Genomic DNA, 23,266 nt, shown 5'->3' with positions numbered 1-23,266 from the left:
CCCCCCCCCCAGAACCTCCCTGCCGCTTCTCTGGCCCCCGGCCCCCTTACTGTGCTGCAGAGCGGCGCGCTCGACAGCGGGGGAGGGGAGCAGGGTCGGAGCTCCAGACGGCGAACGGCCGGCGATCTGAGAATGCAGGGAGGGAGGGGGAGGGAGAGAGCGGAGGGGAGTGGTGTCAAGTTTCAGGAGAGAGGAGGGGGAAGTGAAGGAAGGGCTCTGGCTCTGGCTCTGGCTGCTGGAGCCCCGGCTGCTCTGTAAGCTGCGCGCGCTCTGCATGATGGGGGGGGGGGGGGGGGAAGTCCGGACTTTGACAAATTCCCCCGGACGCTATTTTTAACTCAAAAAAGCCGAACATGTCCGGGGGAATCCGGACGAATGGTAACCCTAAGAAATCGAACCATTGCCCTGCTGTGGGAGTGTGGAGGGCCCTAATGACTCAATTGTGTCAGCAAGTGCTGAGATTTGCACTTAGAGCAGGAATAAAATCCTTTGTTATGTTCGTTTAGCACATTTGCTCTTTGTGGGCCAGTTGCATTTTCAATCAGATTTGGGATCAAAGATTTACTAACTGCTCATTTCAAAGTGAGCCTCTGATGCCGCCCTGGGATGGCAACACCTCCTGGGGTCCTCCAGCTAAAAAACTACAGTCCTGAAAGAACTCCCAGCTTCTCTCACACGGATGTCCCCATGATAGCTCAGATATGGGCCTAGGGTATTCACTTCGATACACTATACAGGCTAATGGTTTTAAAGTAACCCAGTCGCCATCCAGCATCAAACAGAGTTAAACAGGTTTGGGGTTTGGTATCCAGAGAGCTCAGCCTGCTTAGTCCCATGGCAAATGCACCATTTAACATCCTTTTTAACCTTTTATTAAAGGTAAAGGAAAGAAGGAGAAACAGTGTTTGAAATGTTAAGTGTTAAATAGGCTTTTCATTTTAACAACATCCCTTGTTCCCTTTCCCTTTAGGTGGAGAGAGTTTTAGAAGGTAAAAGCATCTTGTTTGACAGTCACCCACATGGTATTAAAGATGGCAATAGCTGTCTTGTGGGGAAAGAGAAGAGGTTAGCTGAGATGGACTGGAGCTGGTGTTACAGTCTGATCCTGTTTCATCCCAGGTGGTACTTTGGATTCAGCTGGGGCTAGTAGAGGTGATGATGTCATCTAGGTCCCTTTCTCTCTGTCCTGGTCTGGTCAGGACATCTCTCAGGATCAGAACAATGAAGGTCGGGGCCCCAAAAAATGGTGGGGGTGGCAGCCATGATGGTGAAGCTAACATAGGAACATATGAATGGCCATACTGGGTCAGACCAGTACTTGCTTTCCGACAGTGGCCATTGCCAGGTGCTTCAGAGGGAATGAACAGAACAGGGCAATTAGTGAGTGATCCATCCCTTGTCATCCATTCCCAGCTTCTGGCAGTTAGAGGCTAGGGATACCCAGCCTTGTGGTTGTGACCCTGCTCATCTTGGCTAACAGCCATTGATCGACCTGTCCTCAATGAACTTACCTAATTCTTTTTTGAACCCAGGTATAGTTTTATAGCTTGCTCTAGTAGCCAATTTTTCTCCCCAAAGATTCTTTAAGGACCCACAAAGGGAATGGTGGGACAGAAATTTCTCATTATTTTGTCCACCAGTTAGGCCTAGTTTGCAACACACCAATTTTGGTTCACTGATTTCTGGTCCCACACTTTTCTTGTTTACCCAGCATGATCTTGAGTTCTATCAGTAAGTTCAATTGTTTGGACTGTTTCACTCTGTCTCCCTTTCATACCTTTTCCCATCAACATTTCTAATTGTTGTTCAAGTACATCACAAGCAGGAAGCCAGTCAAGCAATCAGTGGAGCCACTGGATGACTGAGGTGCTAAAGGAGCACTCAAGAGCGATAAGGACATTGTGGAGAAACTAAATGAATTCTTCGCATCGGTCTTCACTGCAGAGGATGTGAGGGAGATTCCCACACCTGAGCTATTCTTTTTAGGTGACAAATCTGAGGAACGGTCCCAGATTGAGATGTTAGTAGAGGAGGTTTTTGAACAAATTGATAAATTAAACAGTCATAAATCACCAGATGGGATTCACCCAAGAGTTCTGAAGGAATTCAAATATAAAATTGCAGAACTACTAACTGTGGTATGTTACCTACGGCTTAGATCAATTAATGTGGCACCAATTTTTGAAAAAGCTCCAGAGGCGATCCTGGCAATTACAGGCTGGGTAGCCTAACTTCAGTACCAGGCAAATTGGCTGAAACTATAGTAAAGAACAGAATTATCAGATATAGATGGGCACGATTTGTTGGGGAAGAGTCAATGCAGCATTTGTAAAGGGAAATCATGCCTCAACAGTCTATTAGAATTCTTTGAGGGCATCAACAAGCATGTGGACAAGGGTGAGCCAGTGGATATAGTGTATTTGGACTTTCAGAAAGTCTTTGACCAAAGGCTCTTAAGCAAAGTAAGCAGTCCTGGGAAAAAAGGGAAGATCCTCTCTGGATCAGTAACTGGTTAAAAGAGAGGAAACAAAGGGTAGGAATAAATCGTCAGTTTTCAGAATGGAGAGAAGTAAATAGTGGTGTCCCTAGGGAACACCACTCTTCAGCATATTCACAAATGATCTGGAAAAAGGGATAAACAGTGAGGTTGTAAAGTCTACAGATGATACAAAATTACTCAAATCCAAAGCAGACTGCGAAGAGTTACAAAGGGATCTCATAAAACTAGGTAACTGGGCAACAAAATGCAGATGAAATTCATAGATTCATAGATTCTAGGACTGGAAGGGACCTCGACAGGTCATCGAGTCCAGTCCCCTGCCCGCATGGCAGGACCAAATACTGTTTAGACCATCCCTGATAGACATTTATCTAACCTACTCTTAAATATCTCCAGAGATGGAGATTCCACAACCTCCTTAGGCAATTTATTCCAGTGTTTAACCACCCTGCAAGTTAGGAACTTTTTCCTAATGTCCAACCTAGACCTCCCTTGCTGCAGTTTAAGCCCATTGCTTCTTGTTCTATCCTTAGAGGCTAAGGTGAACAAGTTTTCTCCCTCCTCCTTATGACACCCTTTTAGATTCCTGAAAACTGCTATCATGTCTCCTCTCAGTCTTCTCTTTTCCAAACTAAACAAACCCAATTCTTTCAGCCTTCCTTCATAGGTCATGTTCTCAAGACCTTTAATCATTCTTGTTGCTCTTCTCTGGACCCTCTCCAGTTTCTCCACATCTTTCTTGAAATGCGGTGCCCAGAACTGGACACAATACTCCAGCTGAGGCCTAACCAGCGCAGAGTAGAGCGGAAGAATGACTTCTCGTGTCTTGCTCACAACACACCTGTTAATACATCCCGGAATCACGTTTGCTTTTTTTGCAACAGCATCACACTGTTGACTCATATTTAGCTTGTGGTCCACTTTAACCCCTAGATCCCTTTCTGCCGTACTCCTTCCTAGACAGTCTCTTCCCATTCTGTATGTGTGAAACTGATTTTTTCTTCCTAAGTGGAGCACTTTGCATTTGTCTTTGTTAAACTTCATCCTGTTTAACTCAGACCATTTCTCCAATTTGTCTAGATCATTTTGAATTATGACCCTGTCCTCCAAAGCAGTTGCAATCCCTCCCACTTTGGTATCATCCGCAAACTTAATAATCGTACTTTCTATGCCAATATCTAAGTAGTTAATGAAGATATTGAACAGAGCCGGTCCTAAAACAGACCCCTGCGGAACCCCACTTGTTATGCCTTTCCAGCAGGATTGGGAACCATTAATAACAACTCTCTGAGTACGGCTATCCAGCCAGTTATGCACCCACCTTATAGTAGCCCCATCTAAATTGTATTTGCCTAGTTTATCGATAAGAATATCATGCGAGACCGTATCAAATGCCTTACTAAAGTCGAGGTATACCACATCCAGAGCTTCTCCCTTATCCACAAGACTCATTATCCTATCAAAGAAAGCTATCAGATTGGTTTGACGCGATTTGTTCTTTACAGATCCATGCTGGCTATTCCCTATCACCTTACCACCTTCCAAGTGTTTGCAGATGATTTCCTTAATTACTTGCTCCATTATCTTCCCCGGCACAGAAGTTAACCTAACTGGTCTGTAGTTTCCTGGATTGTTTTTATTTCCCTTTTTATAGATGGGCACTATATTTGCCCTTTCCCAGTCTTCTGGAATCTCTCCCGTCTCCCACGATTTTCAAAGATAATAGCTAGAGGCTCAGATACCTCCTCTATTAGCTCCTTGAGTATTCTAGGATGCATTTCATCAGTCCCTGGCGAGTTGCAGGCATCTAACTTTTCTAAGTGATTTTTAACTTGTTCTTTTTTTATTTTATCTGCTAAACCTACCCCCTCCCATTAGCATTCACTATGTTAGGCATTCCTCAGACTTCTCGGTGAAGACCGAAACAAAGAAGTCATGAAGCATCTCTGCCATTTCCAAGTTTCCTGTTACTGTTTCTCCCTCTTCACTGAGCAGTGGGCCTACCCTGTCTTTGGTCTTTCTCTTGCTTCTAATGTATTGATAAAAAGTCTTCTTGTTTCCCTTTATTCCCGTAGCTAGTTTGAGCTCCTTTTGTGCCTCTGCCTTTTTAATCTTGCCCCTGCATTCCTGTGTTGTTTGCCTATATTCATCCTTTGTAATCTGTCCTAGTTTCCATTTTTTATGACGACTCCTTTTTGTTTTTTAGATCATGCAAGATCTCGTGGTTAAGCCAAGGTGGCCTTTTGCCACATTTTCTATCTTTCCTAACCAGCGGAATAGCTTGCTTTTGGGCCCTTAATAGTGTCCCTTTGAAAAACTGCCAACTCTCCTCAGTTGTTTTTCCCCTCAGTCTTGATTCCCATGGGACCTTACCTATTAGCTCTCTGAGCTTACCAAAATCCGCCTTCCTGAAATCCATTGTCTCTATTTTGCTGTACTGCCTTCTACCCTTCCTTAGAATTGCAAACTCTATGATTTCATGATCACTTTCACCCAAGCTGCCTTCTACTTTCAAATTCTCAATGAGTTCCTCCCTATTTGTTAAAATCAAGTCTAGAACAGCTTCCCCCCAGTAGCTTTTTCAACCTTCTGAAATAAAAAGTTGTCTGCAATGCAGTCCAAGAATTTGTTGTATAGTCTGTGCCCCGCTGTGTTATTTTCCCAACATATATTTGGATAGTTAAAGTCCCCCATCACCACCGAATCTTGGGCTTTGGATGATTTTGTTAGTTGTTTAAAAAAAGCCTCATCCACCTCTTCCACCTGGTTAGGTGGCCTGTAGTAGACTCCTAGCATGACATCACCCTTGTTTTTTACCCCTTTTAGACTAACCCAGAGACTCTCAACACTTCCATCTCCTATGTCCATCTCTACCTCAGTTCAAGTGTGTACATTTTTAATATATAAGGCAACACCTCCTCCCTTTTTCCCCTGTCTATCCTTCCTGAGCAAGCTGTACCCATCCACACCAACATTCCAATCATGTGTATTATCCCACTCTTGATCCACTCAGTGTCACACCGCGCAGTATCATTTGTGCCCACATGGATGAGTAGCATGGGGTAGTAGTCAGAGGGCTGGATAATCCTCGACAATGCCTCCATAACATTTCGGATCCGGGCTCCCGGCAGGCAGCATACCTCCCGAGATGAAATGTCAGGGCGACAGATGGGCGCCTCCGTCCCCCTCAGCAGAGAGTCTCCGACCACCACTACCCTACGTTTCCTATTCGCAGTGGTGGCAGCAGACCTCCCAGCCTTAGGGGTACGAGGCTTCTCCTCCTTTACTGTAGGGGGTGATTCCTTCTCTCCTGTATCAAGAAGAGCATAACAGTTACCTATTACCACGGCGGGAGGGCTCGGAGCAGGGGTGGAGCACTGCCTGCTGCCAGAAGTAACCAGCTGCCAGTGTCCACCCTGAGCCATCTCCTCCTCCATCAGTGGTGTATCAGCAGTCCTGTGTACTGGGACAGCTACCTCAGCAGTCTCCACGTGGACACTGTCCAGGAATTGTTCGTGGATCTGGATGCTCCTCAACCTAGCCACCTCCTCCTGTAGCTCCCCCACCTGCTGCCTGAGAGATTCCACCAGCAGGCACCTTTCACATTGGATGGTCCCCCCAGCCTGGATATCAGTAAGTGGAAATTGCAAGTTACAGTCTCTGCAAAACCACACCAGGATCTGGGTAGAAGAATCCATGCTCAGGCGCTCTGTCTGGCTACAGGTGCAGGTGGAGGAGACAGAAGCAGTGCTGGCACAGGTGTTGCGGGTCTTCCTAACCATCCTAAGCCTCCCTCTGTCAAACTCCCGTCTACAGCCCCCTGTCCACTGAAATGGTTGTTTAAGCAAGAAGTTTTGAATGTAGTTGGCTTATAGGTTTTAAGGGGAATAAAGGGAAAACAGATAGAACCAGCAAGGGACCCTCGCCCCCTTCTCGCTCCCCTTCCAGACTCCCTTGCGAAACTCCCTGTTAGCAGCCCCTGTTTGCAAAAGCTCCCTGGTCGCTTGTGCACTGCTTTATAAAGCCCTGGCCTGTATGAATGCCCCGCTCACTGATTAAGGCTCAGCCACTTACCAGAGGCTTCTAGCTTTCAAACCTTCCTTTGAAGCTCACAGCTTCCAACTGCCAGCCACAGCCCATGGTCCTTCAAACAAACAAACAAACAAACAGACTGACAAACACAAGCTCAGCACACAGTTAGAAACCCCCAAACACAAACAAACACACACTACAGACAGTCACTTACCCCCAAAAGGGTGCTGTATTGCTCCTCCTTCACCTGGAGAACTCCCTTGCGAAACTCCCTGTTAGCAGCCCCTGTTTGCAAAAAATTCAGTGTTGATAAATGCAAAGTAATGCACATTGAAAACATAATCCCAACTGTACGTAAAAAATGATAGGGTGTAAATTAGCTGTTACTACTCAAGCAAGGGATCCTGGAGTAATCATGGATAGTTCCCTGAAAACATCCACTCAATGTGCAGCAGTCAGCAGTCAAAAAAGCAAACAGAATGTTAGGAACCATTAGGAAAGGGATAGATAAGAAGACAGAAAATATCATAATGCTACTATATAAATCCACTAACACCTTGAATACTGCATACAGTTCTGGTCACCCCATCTCAAAAAAGATATATTAGAATTGGAAAATGTACAGAGAAGGGAAACAAAAATGATTAGAGGTGTGGAACAGCTTTCATATGAGGAAAGATTAATAAGACTGGGACTTTTCAGCTTGGAAAAGAGACGACTAAGGAGGGATATGATAGAGGTTTATAAAATCATGCATATTGTAGAGAAAGTGAATAAGAAAGTATTATTTACCCCTTCACATAACACAGCTCCCAGCTCCAGGTCCTCTGTTTGGTGGACATTTTGAGAATAATGTTGTTGGAAGTGGGTTGAGTTGGGTATCATTTGAAAGCCCTTTTTCCCACAAACAGCAGTGGTACCAAACATGACATACCTAGAACAATTATGTAGATAGATAGTTGAAAAATATTTAAAAGTCGACTTTTTAAAATTATACTTTAATACAGGCATGTTAAACATGCAGCCCTCACAAAATTACATTTTGGACCTCAACTGACAGTGCTGTGTTAACAGTTAATGCTCTGAACGTGAGACCAGATTAACTGTTTGAATGTTAGATTACTGTAAATGGAGGGAGTATTCCAAGTTGGTTTGCCATCATCGGCAAAAAAGAAGCCGTTCAGTGGTACTGATTATCAGCTTTTTCTATTATGTCAAAAGAATTGTAATGAGGCACCATTTAAGAGGTCAGCATCAAGCTAGAAATGACTGGAATCCATCCACGAATGACGTGCATGTAGTCACATAACCTACATTACATAACATAATTACTTTGGGCTTGTAATTAATTTATTACACAATCCTTGGTTTTATTTTGGTCTTGACCATCTTTACGCATCATGGGGAGATGAAGAGTATCGACTAGTAACTTGCTGTTTTGGAGAATACCAGTATAGAAAACTTGGTTAAACACAATGCTTGGTGATATCTTACATGCTGTACGAAGTGCACCCGTAAGCTGAATTTGGCAAGGTTGGAGAGGAAGTACATTGAGCATCAGAAAACAGTTGAAAGTGCTGGGACAAGTGCCAGCTGTGGGTAAGACTCGCCTTATACTACGGCACATGGCATGAATTTCTAGAACACTTATTTCTTCTGTGGTCAGACGGAGGCCATCCATTAAGCAGTTTCAACATGTGAGACAGGTGAGAAACTGTATGAAGCTGTCACTCTGCAAGAACATTGCATGGAAAGTAAAGTAAAGTGCCACATTGACCCAAAAGACGCCCGTGGCATATCACATGGAGTGGTACCCCAAGAATGTAACTAAAGTGTTGTGTCAAAAAGAAGAAACAACTGAAACAAATACTGATTTTACTTCTGCAAACTGTGCAACTCAGCTGGAGTTAATACATTTCCTTGGAGCGGTTCTAATGGATGGGAAAGTGGTGGCGATGGCTGACGCAGAGGCTAAGTTCAAAGAAATATGTGCTTTGAACTGGATTGAAGAGGAACAAATGCTTAGCAGAAAGGCACTTATTGAAGGTGAATTGTGGGTAATATGGACTAATATGAGTTTAGTTTTTGGCAATCCTATACGAAGAAATGAATCACAGTGTATATCCTTTAAATCTGTAAAAGATGCACTGATGTCAACAGTAGTATGAAGACTTTGTTTGCAGCTGCTAAGTTTTTAGGGAAAAGCATTTTGTCCTGCAGTACGTGGGAATTTCAGATGCCAAGAATGAAAGAATAATACTGCGTGCCTTGTACTACTCCTTTAAGTGGTGCATTGGTGGTCGCAGTGACTTCAGCACCAGCAAGTATGATGGGAAGCAAATAGAGCACTAGGCTGTCATTTTATCACAAAGCGTCATATATGAGGGCTTGAGTGAAAGGTTTCCAACACATACATGACAATTGTGCAGCATGTGCATAGTCTACTGCTGCAAATGGCTGGTGGTTTAACAATTCATTCCAAAACCTGTAGCAAATTCCTTGTGTGGCTTGCGCACAGCGCTGGCTCCTCCATTAACTACAGAAAGTACTGCGCCTGGAGACCGCAATTGCAAATGAGGTGCTTTGCCGTGTAGAACTGAATGAAGGGTTGTACGTTCCCCCCCAGACCTTGTCAAGGGCAGGTTTATATTTTGTGCTGCTGATAACTTAGACTTCCTTGAAGAGATAGCAGATGGCAAAGGTCCCATCATGCTACTGTTACGGTCTGCTATCAGGAGCATGTTAATGGGGACCAGTCCCAGCCTCAAGTGCTATCTGGATCAGCAAAGAACAGTTCCTTGAATTTGCTTCCTGACTCTGTGACTCACTCACTTTCCTACCTAGGCCCTAGAATTCTGAAGCCAAAGAGTCCAGTTTTCATTGAAGTAGCAGTTACATTGATTTTAGCAGCGCTTTCTACATTCACTAACCTTGGCCTCACTTGGTTATTATGCAAAAGTGGGATGCACTCCAGAGGTGAGAAATCACTGAGTATGGCTTCAGCTGAAGAGATAGAAGATATACTGTCAAATGATACAGAGAATCAGGACATGCCATGCCATTGCAGGAGACAGGTACATCACAGCATGGTCAGTCATTGTCATAGTTCCAGTATTTTCTCTGAACCTCATAATGAAGTGTTCAGCCAAATTGCAGCAGGTGTTTAGAGTTTCTGGTATTCCAAGAGCTTGTAACTCAGCCAAACTAACTATGTTTGCTACGCTGGAAGGCCTTTGCTGGCATAGGTCACATTGTCAATAGGTGCTGGCTTAAGAAAACCATGCAAGATGTGTATTAGTTTGCCTTTCACCTACAACATATGCAATGTTCCATTGCATTTGAACATCAATCATGGGGCTACCAAGTCTGACTGGCAGGATTCATACATGGATCATTCCCTCTGGCGCTTGCTTCAGCCTTGGAAGGCTCTATCCTCACTCTGAAGGTGCTCTGAGCAGCTGAGAGAGTCACTGATGAGGTTGTAAATGCACTGGAGGCATTCATAGGTTGAGTTTACCATTTGAAGACCAACATTACGACACTTGCAGAGTTACATTCGTGGATGCTTTTCAAGAAGCAGATATGGAAAAAATGCTACTGACAAGGAGAGCATTTATACCTGTTATCAAACGGGCAAATTATTAAACAATGGAATGGCTCCGGGATGATCAAGTGCATCTAAAACTACCATCCCTTATCAGGCATGGATGGGTCTTGGTGGATGGACTGATCACACCAGTTATGTGTGAAATACCATGTGCTTCCATATCAATCCTTCACCCAACCAAATGATCGTGCGAAAAGACCAGATGCTCACCACCCTGCAAATGGTTGGCCAGCAGCCTGTCTTGTATGGAGCTGTGCGAGTGGGGCATGGACAAGGATCGGTATGGCAGTAGCAGTGCCTTAGACGGAGACGACATTGGTGATGACTTTGCTGAATAACTGTCTTCAGCCCTACATGTCAAGGCTAACTTCCCTGGGATTACCAAAGATCACTGCCTTTTTTATGTAACACAGGGATGTGTTGCTTGAAGTATAATTTAAAAAAAACTTTCATTTTAAAACATTTTCTTGACTATATCTCCATATAACGGTTCTCAATTTGTTGTGTGATACCGGTGCGTTCATGGGAGCAAAGGCTTTCGAATGACATCCAACTCGACCCATTTCTGATGCCAATGCATTATCAAAATATCCAACTGGAGGACCTGGAGCAGGGAGCCGGCGGGGTGGGCAGCGAGACCTCTCACTCCCCAATCACACCACAGAAGGTGACACCACTGAAATTATGATTCTGTAGATTTTTACAAATCAGATGACTCCCCCCTTCCCTTTCTGTCACTGTTACATTATGCTCACAGGCGAATACACTCTTCCCTGAGACTCACCACCTGGGCAGGTTTTGCCTGCCCTTTCCTGTCAAGCAGGCAGAAGAAAGCACACTGGAAAGTGAACCTGGATTCCTTTGCCCCAGGGAATGGTACTTTTAGCAGGGCCTGCTCTCCATGGAAGGGAGTAAGTTCCTAGCCTCACTTACAGCCATGGGTGGATGTGAAGGGAATGGAGGTGAGGTGAAACTGCACAGGAACTGAGCACTTGTTCTCCAGGGAGACAGTGGGAGTAGTGGAGAAATCAACCTGAACTCAACACCTGGTGAACCCCTGGAGGGAGTCAAAAGCTGGAGGACAATTGTAGAAACTAACGAGAGTTTCTGCCTCTGGCTCAGTTAATCTGCTCTTGTAACAACAGCCTTGAAATGAGCTAGGCAGCAAGAAGGGACATGGCCTATTAACCTAGACCCAGAAACACCCCACAGACCTAGCCGCACGGGGCTGAATGAACTGCTCAGAGAATGTGACTGCCCAAAGCCAACGTGCTGAGCACTCCCTGGAAGGAGCTCTGGCTCCTGTAGCTCACCCAGACGGCATAGTCTCTTCGGTTTTGTTCAAGACCTAAGTGGCAATCCCTTAGAAATGTGACCACCCCTGGGGCTTGGAGCCCATTTCAGACGTAGGCCATGGATAATCTACGTGCTCTTTCCAGAGCAGCCCTGTGTGCTCGGAAAGATTCCATTTGAAAGAACAGGCAGCTCCTCCTGCTCACGCCCCTAGCCTTCCTCGCACAGGATGCAGCTCGTTTGTTTCTTTGTAGTCTCTGTGCTGAATGAGTGTTTCCTCTTCAGTTGTAAAAACAACCCAAAATACTTCTCACCACAGATCAAAGCTGCACTGCAGTTTAGTACAGTGACCCCTGGTAATTGTTCTGAGCTGCACAAATGGGAGATGAAGGCAGCTGCTATTCCAGTGCCTGCTTTTCAACACATTTACTTTGGCTCCAGTTCCACCTGGCCCGCCCAGCTCTGCCCCCTGGTTAATGTAAGTTGGGCTCACAAAGGGTCAGCACTACAAAGATCGCTGGGCTGTGGACCAGGTTCCTGTGCTCTCCTTGTGAGTCCCTGGAGTTCAGGCACCGTTTGCTTGCCCCTGCTCCACCCCTAGTTCGTATACTGTGTACCTTTCCCATTGGCCATGCTGACCACATCCAGGGGAGGAGCCTGTAGATGGCCTAGGCACATGTTGGGGCCCACTAGCACTGGGAAGGCTCAGGCAGCCTGCAGCCCAGCTGTGACAGTGTATTGTGAAACCTCCTTTGCATGCTGTGACTCTCCTAGTCTCTTCTCTGTTAGGTCCAAGGTGCAGCGTTCCCAGCAGGGGGTTCTGCTCAGACCTAATTCTAAGGCCCAGCCTGAACCCGAGTAGGTCACAGCCTGTCTGAACCCGAACTGAGCCGAGTGGGGGGCGGGGAGGGAGGGTTGTTTTCTTACCCAACGCAAACCCAACCTTATACAGATTGGGGTCAGTTTGCATGGGGGCTGCCTGCCAGCCTGGACTCAGTTTTCTTTACTTCATTTCCTCCATGGAGCTGTCAGGGTTAATTCACTTCCTGGCCCACAGACTGTTCCTCAACCCAGTTCTGTGCACGCCAAGGGCAGCTGGTTTCCCCTTGCCCAGGCTGCTCCCTATGAAACTGTTGCTGCCTCTTCGCTCTTGTGGCTTGGCCAGGTAGGGACTTCCCACTCCCCAAACTCCATGGTCATGATCTGTCTCCGGCCACCGCCTGCCCACGGGGTTGTGTAGTGGTGGTTGTGTGCCCGGCATTTGCCAATCCACTGCCAGCCTGGCGGATCGTGCGGTGATGGCCGCCTGGCCAGGGAGGTCATGCGGTGGTGGCCGCCTGCCCCTTGTCTGCCATCCGCTGCCTGCCCAGGGAGGTTGTGCGTTGGTGGCAGCCGGCCTGAGGGTGGGGTGGGAGTCGTGTGGTGGCGGCTGTGTGCCCAGCTTCTCCCACCGCCCTTACCTTGCTGCGCCGTGTTTTGTGGAGCGAGAGGCACTGCAGCTCATCAGCACACTCGCTCTGCAGCACATACAGCTCAGCAAGGTGGCGGTGGCTGGCAGGAGTGGGGCATGCAGCAGCCACCACTGGGCCCAGCTCCCAGGCAGGAGGTGGTCAGAGACTGCCTGACCCGAGCCTGAGCGTGCTGGGTTGTTTTCAGCCCATGCGTACGCTTGCAGTCGGGTCCCGCTGGGTTTGGTTCCGGGGGGCAAGGCTCTAATCTACAGTACCTAGCGCAATCCCAGATCTCCAGCATGATGGCAAAGCAAACAGATCCCCTCCCCCCCCGCAAGCATTTTCGTGTTCCCTTTGCTTTATCTCTCAAAACGTACCTGTTTCGTATGCAAGTTTCCCCTTTGCTGGTTCTCCATCTTACTGAAAGGGCCAGCTGTGCTGTCGCACATCTCACGTGGGAGCCCACCCTGACCTGCTCGTCAGTCACAGTTCCTACAAGTTCCATATCTTTCCTTTTCAGAGTGACTCGCTTTCCCTCTCCTCTCCTCGTTTAGTCCCCTCTCCATTCTACTGCACAACACGAGAGCTGGTTCCGTTCCCTTTTCACTGGTTAATACAGATTCAGGTTTCACCCTTGTTGCTTCTCCCAGCAGTGGAATAAGAAACCGTCTAACATTCTTTTGACACCATTTGTGGCTGTGCAGGGGCTAGCAGAGAGCACAGAAGACTTTATCAAAAGCTTTCTATTGTGACATCTTTTACTGCTGATGTTTTTGCTGTCTGCTCTGTAATACCAATCAATCATAGCTAGCACTTACATAGGTACCCCATCACCCTCATTTCCCAGATTTGGTGAGTGTGAGCACCCCTTCTTTTAAACACAGATACTGGGTTCAAAGGGGGCAGGTGACAAAAGCCCAGAGGTAGGTATAAAAAAGGTGACCGGAACAGAGGGTTAGATGTTGGGAGCGGGGGAAATTACAATGGGTTTATAGGAGCAGCAAGCAGGAAAACAGTGGGGAATCTGCTTAACATCTTAGGTGTCTATACACAAAGGCAAGGAGTACGGGGAATAAGGAAGAACTGGAAGTCTTAGTACACAAGCTATACTATGTCTTAACTGACATCAGAGACTTGCGGGGGGTAAATCTCATGACTGCAATACTGGGCATATCTTATTCAGGAAGGACAGGCAGGAAAAAAAGAGAAGCACTTGAACTGCCTCACCATCCTAATCTGCTGCTTCTCAAAATTGGTTGATACAGCATCTTCACCACACACTAACTTTGGTTGCCAGATTTCTGTCTGCTCTTCTACCATTTTTGTGTGTGGGCTGCCTGCTACTTCCCATCAGTCTGTCTCCAGGGCAGAGGATCCTTGCGTGTGTGAGCACAGACAATTTGAACTCACTGCAGATATGTCTTCTCATAACAGAGCATCAGTGTTTTCCCCCCCCCTTGGTTCCTAGTTTTGGGGGGGTGCAGTTCTGTAGTGTCCAAAGCTTGTCTGCAGCGGTGATCCAGGCCCAGCGCTCATGTAGAGAGAGCAGTTTTGACACCAAAACCTGAGAGTTTCAGTGGCTTTTGTGGCTTTAGTGGATGTGGTTAACCCATCAGCCCAGAGGGATTCCTCTGTTATGAGACGATGACATTGCCTGTTTCTCTTATCCCACCACATCATACCTGCCTGGGTTCAGCCTCTGAGGACAGAGTACCTATCGGTCTATTACTGGGGAGCATGCTGTATATGCTGGAGGGGCAGAAGAGTGTGTACGATACATTCACTCAGTCAGGGCCCTGGCTTTCTGGCTGGTTGGAAGAGATCGATTATGTTCTGCCCCAGGCTGGTCCTTGCATATCTTTGGCCACTGCTGTGGAGTAGAGAGAGGGGCACCTCTGATGCTACACTGGGAGAATGAGACCAGTGTGCAGCAGTGGCACATGGTGAAGTCTGTAATTCACCCACTCACCCCGATGTGCACCCCATTAGCTCTGTTATATCATTAGAGCTGCACTCCCTCCTCCCTTTCCAGTTTGGTGGATCTGATAGGGAAATTGGTTCCTACCTGTAAGCTGGCTTTCTCTTGTGACTCAGCTGTATCCGAGCAGAAGCCCCACCCTGGCTGCTATTTCTTGGGGAATGTCAAGGAGTGAGAAGAAGAAAATAGCTGTTCCTGTCGTCTGATAAACATACGACTTGGGGCAAAGAGGAGGCAAACTCCTGGGTCCTGGGCTGTCCTCTGGGTCCTTGGTTGGTCCCCTGGAGTACTGTGGAGCAAGTGTGGGAGCCTGTAGCCATCTGACACAGAAAACCCCTTCACAGGTAGGAAGCAGTTTCTGTTTGGAGACTGACTCTCTCTTTTCCCCCTTCCGTATCCTCATTAATGTGAATGCAAAAGGTGCAGGGAACCAAGTCCTGGGCTCGGCTCTGCTCCTTCACTGTCACCTGGGAGAGTTTGTCCCAGGGCCAGGGAAGGAGTGTTCTGAAGGTCCAAAAGCAGCGCCCTGTCTGCAGAGTCAAACAGGGAATGCTTGCGCTGGGAGATGGGACAGAAGCCCATGATCAGCATTTTCCTGTTAGGACAAAGGATTATCCTCCAGAGTGCACCCAGCTCTAATATCTCTGGAGAAACGAATCTGAACGTGTCTGGTCTGCTGTGTCAGACATGCACACAGTCTGATACGCAGGCCTCTCGCAGGCCCTGGTTTCAGGAAGTGGTGCTGCTCGACTCGCTGGGAGGCAGGGTGAGGCCGACTTTCCTTACAGAACAGAAGCTGCTACGTTACTGGATAGCACAATAGCTGAGCTGCAGCTGTTCAAAGGCTGCAGGGCGAGTGCTCTTCTCCAGCTCCTGTGGGGTTCAGGGAGCTCTGCCTTTCTTCAGAGAGTACATTGTCATGTATCTCGGAGGTGGTGAAAAGTACCATCAGCGGGTTACTGAGACCATCAGCAGAACAACCCTGCAAGCTGTTCGGGCCTGTTGTTACTATTTAGTATTGAATGTTGACAGTTTGTCTGGCACTGTACAGAACAACCTGTTCCTGAAGTGAGGAGGCCAGTTGCCAGGCATGGATCAAGAGGGGGGAGATCTAAGGTATTTCTCACTTCCCTGAGAGATGACTAGGGCACTCCAGCCCATAGTCTTGCAGGACAAAGTTGGGCAGAACTTTCAGCCCTCCATCTGTCTCTTTTCTCTGCAAGTGAAATTCAGATAAGTGCTCTGCATACAGCGGACAAGCCACGTCTTTGGAGCAATGGCGTTGTTCTGCCTAATGCCAGGGGCCTGCCCATAGCTGCCAGTGATTATGCAAAGCGATGCAGAGACGTTCAGTGCCTGCTGACAGCAGTGAGTGGGAGCAGACTGGGCCTGGCTGAAGAGGGTAAAGCTAGTCCTGAGCAGCCTCCACTGCTTGTTGCCACCAGATTTGACTCCTGGAAGTAGATGTTTTGAGATTGCAGTTGAAGTGTGACTGTTACAGTCCAGAAAGAGATTCTGAGCTCAGAACTCAGTTCCAGGATGGGGGGGCCTGGAACCCTCCCTTGGAGCATAGACGTCAGAGCCATCACCCTCCACCTGGATGGTGATTGGAGCTTCATGCTTCCCCCGTTACACACGGCCAGTTTGTGCACACCAAACCAACCAAAGCTCACTCTGAGGGAGGAAAATGCTCATTTGAAAGCCTCCCCGGTGTTGCTGCCCTGGTTCTTCCCACTAGTGCAGAACCCCGTCTAGGGACACCTGCGCTGCTGGCACTGCCTTCCTGGGGAGCTTGCTGTGGCTTTGTATTGTTGCTGTGTGTGTGCAGTGTGGATGCGTAGTGTGTGTGCCTTCGCAGGGTGCGGGGGTGGGTGCGTGTGGTGTGGGTGTGGGTGCGGGTGCGTGTACCTGGGATGTTTGTGGGTGTGTGCGCACGGTGTATATGCGTGGTGTGTTGGTGGGTGTGTGCATGCAGGGTGTGTGGGTGTGGATGCGGTGAGGGTCCGTGCACATGGTGTGCGTGGGTGCACGTGGCTTGTATGGGTGAGCAGGTAGACGTGGTGTGGGTGCGTGTATGTTGGGGTTGGCTCATTGCAGTCATGGGGCGACAGATTTGGTTGCAGATGCCAGACTCAGGGCAGGTTGGAGCAGAGTGTTCTTTGCAAATGCTGTCTTTGTCCTTCACTGAGCTCTCCTGCTCTGCCCCAGCCCCAGCCCCCTGCCCAGCACTGCAGCCATTGCAGGGACTTAGCCCATAAGGGAGGAGTCGTGGGCACAGAGGATCAGAGCTAATGCAGCCACGTTCCTGTGAGCAGAGCGCAGACACACACTGCTCAGAGCACTGGCCACACCTGGCGCCCCAGCTGGGGGTTAGAGCGTATTGTCAGAGAGGAGCTGAGATAGCCAAATACACCAGGGGGACCACTGCTCGGGGCTAGTGCCCTGCACTGTTGTCCAGGGGACCCAGGTTTGGCTTCCTGGCCTGGATTCCCAGGCTGTCTCCCCTGGGGGGAGGGGGGGGGATTCCTTGCGGGAGGCTGCGTTCCATTCCCTGTCTCTCGTTTCCTGCTTGGCAGGGGCTGGGCACGTGCAGGTTGAGGAGCATTGTGCCCCACGCGGATGCTGCACAACAGTGATCTCTCCGCTCAGTGTGGGGCAGTGCTGAGTGTTTCCGAGAGGCGAGGCCTGTCTGGTGCTTAGTGGGATGGGTTGTGGTTTGGAGGCTGGGGTGAGGGGTTATAAATGGAGGGATCCTTAGAGCCCAGGCCTGGGTGCTGTCTGTCTGAGAGCGAGCAGCTGACGGCATCATTACAGCGGGGTTCAACCCAAACCTTCCAGTCTGCTCCCAGAGTGTGTCTCCTCCCCAAGCGCTGCACTGACACGTGACGCATCTGTCACCGAGTTGGAGCCAGGTCCTCTGGCAGTGCGCCCTGGACTCTGCTAACGTTCTGCAGGCGACCTTTGCACCCTAGTGGGAATCAGTCTGGTGCTGCACCCAGTGCAGAGCACACAGGCAGTCTCCAGTCAGCCTCAGACCCTCCTGTTGGGGCCTCATGATGAGAGGCAGGAATCACGACATCATGTGGGTCCAATGAAAGGAGGGAATGTTCCAGGAGAGATACAGTAAATCGCTGTCATGTGGGGGTTGGGAGAGCAGTCTGGCCCTCCTGGGGGGCTGGGGGGGTGGCACTGGGTAGACACAGCATCCTGGGCAGGGGCAGAGAGGCATCAGGGGTTGAGGGGACATGGCCAGACACAGCATCCTGAGCGGGAGGGGACTGGGCAGACAGGCCATCCTGCAGGGGGGGGTGGCGCTGGGCAGACATACCAGGCCCAGAGGAAGTGGAGGGGGCAGTGGACCCGTTCCAAGGGGTGGGAACATCTCTAGACAATGCCACAAGACTGCAAACGAGGTTGGATTTGGGGGTTGTGTCTCAAACGAGTCAGATGGCAGAGGGCTGCTGGTGGTGCCTGGTAAAGGAGGGGTCTGTCCTGAGTGAGTGAGACTGCAGGGCAGGGGTTTGTCCACCACCCTTCTGAGGAATGTCTCTTGTGTCCCCCATGTCTCTAAGTACTAAATACAGCAATTCAGCTGGGTAAACGACAGGCTCTCCTGCCACCTCCCTCTGTTAGGACAGATGCCTCCTCCCACAGTCAGAGCTTCCTCCCCCTGCTAGAGGTGTGTGCAGCTATTTCCAGTGCACAGACCCTGGGGAGAGGTGTCTAAGTAAGAACTTCATACAGGGAGGTTGCTCTCCATACGAGGCCATTGTGGGTGTAAGTACACACCTGCTGGTCCCCGGGGATCTCTGCTGGGGAGCTGCATCCCTGCTCTGGTGTCTTTGTTGTATGTGCTGTGCCATACGCTCCGAGCTCCTGGTGCTCCTTCTGTGGCACTGCATCATGTACCCCACATATAATAGTGAGCAAGAACAGTAGCGTGTCACTACCCTGCCTCTGGGTCTCTCAGGCCTTGCCTCATGGCACCAGCGTGGCAGCTCAGCACATGCCTGACACCTGCCCTTCCTGGTCTGTGTGGTGCTGTCGAGGCTGTGCAGTGGAGTTAGACTTTCCTGCCTCAAAACTGGATTCCCACCTGAGTCTAGGCTGTTCTCGCAGTGTGAAACAATGCCTCTGGGATTGGCACTCCCAGGGGGATCTACGAGCCATTCCCAAGCACATGGCTAAGGTCACAGGGCTCTGGGCCTGTCCCAAGGGAAGGAGAGGGGGCTGTTTTAAAAAAGCCAGAGCACAGTGGGAAGAGGAGCTGATCTGAGGGCTGGGTAAGGGGGTTCCCCGCAAGGCCACTGAGGCATACAGGAGAGTTTGGAAGGATTTTCTCCTTAGAGATTGGTTACGTTGTTAGGGTGCAACATGCATTCTGTGAGCCACATTCAGTCATCTCTGGTGTCGCTCCCGCTGACTTCCAGGGTTTGCCCCAGGGGCTCTCTGGCATTGAATGCCTTCAGCTGGAAGCATCACTATCAAGGCAGAAGTTTCTGAAGCATAAGCATTTGGCTGCTTTTCCATGTAAGATTGCAAGTGATGGAGTGGTCCGGCAGATCTCTTATTCGCCTCTAGCCAGCCAGTCAGGATTGGCTACCAGATTTGAATGTGTGCTCTAATGGGTTAGCATTGTCTCAGAGAAAAAACCTGACTCAAATGGCTGAACAGAGTCATGTGATGAGTCAGGCATTTTTCTCATGTGTAAATATTATATTTCCTGTTATTAGAAGTCGAATGCCCAGGAAACAGCCCCAAAGGGGGTGCAGAGTTTAGGTGCAAGACCTTGGAGATTCAGTTTGATGTCTGGGTAAAAGCTGAGGCCGATTCACCACTAGACCTGAGATCTGAATTGCATTTTTGTTTTCTTCTTTTCCTAAATAATTCCCTATGTTTGTGTTTCTCTCTGTCCAGGGACACTCCTACCCGCTGGCAGCCTTTGCCAGGCACTAAAGCGGCCATGCTGGTTAAAGTTAACAGTTTAAGACAAGTGCAGGATTCATCGAACAGTTCACTGCAGTCACAGACTACTGCAGAAGCCAACAGCCAGAAATCTCTGCTTCCAAATCCAGTCCCATATGCCCAGCCTCAGTCCACAGCCGAGACCCCAGCTGCTGCAAAGCCAGCCTCTCCAGTGGAAACCAAACCGTCTATGCAGATTAAAAAGACCGAGAATGGTGGGTTTTGTTTAGTGCTAAGGAATGGCCCTCCTTGTCACATTCCGCCAAGGAGCGAAACAGGGACACCACAGCCTGCATCTCCCAAATATGCCTCTCCAGCACCTATATATGATGAGCCATCATTAGATTCTCCAATTTATGACGAACCTCCTGTAGATATGGACACTGAGAGTGTAAATGCAAATGGGACGTCTCCACAAATATCTCCAAGCAACAGCTTCAAAAAGCAGCTCCAGCCAACCAAATTATTGCAGCACCCAAGTATGCAACAGCAACAACAAGCTGGAAAAAAGCATGTGCGAAACCCTTCCACCACAGAATACAGCCCTGCTGGAAGGGAGTATATTAAACACATGGTCAATGTTGACCAGTCATCCAAACCTCTTCACTGCCCTGTGGGGGTAGTTGATAGCCCTGCTAAACCGCAGCCTGGTCTGCTTTCTTCAAAGGACAGCTTCAAGCAGTCCTGGAGGGTCTTGGAAGCCAATGTTCTCAAGAATATGGAGGCTCACCACAGTCGACAGAACAGCCCACAAGCTCAAGAGTACCCTACTGTTATAAGTCAACAGGATTCTGGCTACTCAACAGGCCCTTCTCCGAGCTTACGAAAGAGGAAAGGAAGGAGACAAATGGCAGGTCAGGGAAGACCTGGCTCAGTGGGCAGCAGCAGTGAACTCAGTGCTTTGAACGATAAGTTGATTGCGGAGATGCGTGCCGTGGTGGGGAAATCAGCAGCCTGCAGGGGAAGCAAAGCAAGCCTAGATGCCGACATGTTGGAAAACACCACCTCAACAGGGAGCAGTAAAGTTAGGTTTCAGTCAGACCATTTAAAGAAAGGTGTCATCCAGCGCTCAAGGGATGACGTGACCTCTAGTAACAGGTCCTTGTACAGACAGGGACTGGAGAGGAGGGGGAGCTTCTCGAATGACCCAGCTACGCAACAGGACGTAATGAGGTCCAAGAGGACCTATGAGAAAATGGACTCTTTAGAAAAGAATGTGACGAGCCAGACAAGTTTGGCTTCATCAGATGCAGCACGAACATCCTCTCAGGTATGTACCAATGATTATTTCAGTTAAATCACTTGCTGCTAATCGATAGGGGTAGTTCTAACCCAAATGCACCATGCCATGTACTGATGGGTCTGGATTACTTACTGTACAGAAGAGTTTTATGTACAGACACTGTATATTCTTGGGGAATAAACAACAGATTGCAGAATCTTGCAGCTTTGTAAGTGGAGGATCCTATTTCAGACCAGATGCCTGATGCGATAGGTGGGAATTATGGAAGGGAAAGCAGAGTTGGGTCCCATGCACCAAGTATGTAGCACTGAATGTGATTGCTTGACTTAATTTACTTATTTGTATTGTGGTGTCATGGACCAGGACCCATTGTGGTAGGTGCTGTACAAACCCAGAGCAAAAAAGGGTCCCTGCCCCAAGGAGCAGACAATCTAAGACACAAGAGAACAGGTGGATACATACTGGGAAGCACAAGGAAACAACAATTTGGTGTTGGTCAGCATAATAGGCAGCATCTCAGCCCATCAGCTGCCTAACTGTTGTCATGTTCTTTGTAGACCGCATGGCAAAGGAGGGATTTGGTGGAGGACAGTGAGGTGGCTTGGAGGCTGCTTACAGGGGCAGCAGCAGAGGAAGCAGGAAGGTGCTTGTTTGAATGTAACAAGTGGGTGAAGGAGGCTGATGTTACTGGCAGAGTGGAGTTCAGAGCCGACATTTTGAGCATGTCTAAAAGATGCTAGGTCAGGTAGGGACTGTCTGAAGAGCTCTGAACGAGAAGGTGTTTGTTTTGGATGTGATGGAGAAGAGGGAGCCAGGAGAGGGGTGCAAAGAGGGGTGACGTGGCCAGACGGGAGGAGCCAGGAAAACACTCTCTGGAACAGCATTCTGAATGGGTGTAAGTGGGATGAGGTGGGATTTGTGAAGGCCAGACAGGAGCCTGCATATGATGGTCTAGAGAGAAAGCTGAGTCAAAGATGATGCCCAGGTGACAGGCTTGTGTGACAGCGTGGATGGTGGGGTTGTCCTTGGTAATGGACAAGAGGGATGGGGGAGGGGCTGACGAGAAGATTAAGAGCTCTGTTTTGGTCATGGTGACCTTAAGCTGATGTCTGGACTCCCCGGAGATGTCAGAAAGGCAGGCCAAAGTCTAGGACAGAAGGAAAATGGCCTGGAGTAGAGGTAGATCTGAGAGTCCTCACCATACAGATGATAGCTGAATTTATGTTTGTGAATTAAATTGCCCAGAGATGAGGTGTGGAAGGAATGGAGAAGGGGACAAAGGACAGAGCCCTGTGGAACCCCACAGAGAGTTGGCAGAGGGAGGAGAGGGATCCTCTGAAGGATTAACTAGAGCCGTAGGAGTAGAAGCAGGAGAGGATGAAGAAATGGAAGCTGAAAGAGGCCAAGCTTTCAAGAAGAGAAGCCCGGTCGAAGGCAGCGGACAGGTCCAGGAGGATGAGGATGGAGCACAGGTTCTCAACATTGGCCAGGAAGAGGTCATTAGAGGCTTTGGTGAGAGCCATTGCAGCAGGGTACAGGGGTGACAGGAAGATTGGAGAGGGTCTAGGATGGCATTGGAGGAGAGGAGCTCCGGATAATGGTTGTGGATAGTGTGTTCAGTGGGCTTAGAGATGCTGGGAGAAGGGAGGTGGGACAGTAGCTGGAGGAATAGATGCCATCAAGGGTTTAAAAAAAAACAAAAGAAAAAAATCAGGAGAAATTATCCTGCCCAGAATGTTGTTACCAGGAGGTGCTGAGCAAGTGGGGAAGACACATGCTAATCTATCACCCCCATAGAGCCATAGGTTTAGGATAGGAGAGGGTAGGCCCAGACAAGAGTCCGACACAAGTAAATTCAGCATTGTTTGCTAGCAAGAAAACCACCAACTTAATCTCAATGTGTATCCTGTTCTGACTAGCTCTGGGGTTGAAATTTAAAGTGCTCCTAGATGTATAGGTGATTGCAAAGAAAAAAATGCGTGTGGCTTTTTTTGTTTCTTTCTGATGCAAAAAAAAGGGGGGTGGGCCTTTAAAAATGTGCTTTGTGGAGCAGGATCTTAGGGGGACAGAGGAAGGATCTACTTGGTGAGTCTTGCCCAGTGTTACTCACTGAGGTTCTGGAGTTGTTGGAGGATTTTGAGCCACAGTCTGTTTTAGAACCATGTCCTTTCTGACTGGGGAAGGCCAGCCAGGGAAG

The 23,266-nt window shown here is 48.6% G+C and overlaps 1 protein-coding gene across 3 annotated transcripts in view; it reads left to right on the top strand.

Annotated features, from left to right (window-relative positions):
- Positions 1 to 23,266, top strand: part of LOC117885724 (rho GTPase-activating protein 39-like) — a 133,652-nt gene that overhangs the window by 69,817 nt on the left and 40,569 nt on the right. For all 3 annotated transcript variants that reach the window (XM_034787146.1, XM_034787147.1, XM_034787145.1), the window contains exon 3: positions 19,779 to 21,096. In XM_034787146.1, coding sequence (XP_034643037.1) covers positions 19,779 to 21,096 — 1,318 coding nt within the window. The remainder of the gene's footprint in view (positions 1 to 19,778; positions 21,097 to 23,266) is intronic.

This window comes from Trachemys scripta, chromosome 12 (genome assembly GCF_013100865.1).
Source record: "Trachemys scripta elegans isolate TJP31775 chromosome 12, CAS_Tse_1.0, whole genome shotgun sequence".
Taxonomy (NCBI): Eukaryota; Metazoa; Chordata; order Testudines; family Emydidae; genus Trachemys; species Trachemys scripta.
This window is presented reverse-complemented; position numbering and strand designations above follow the sequence as displayed.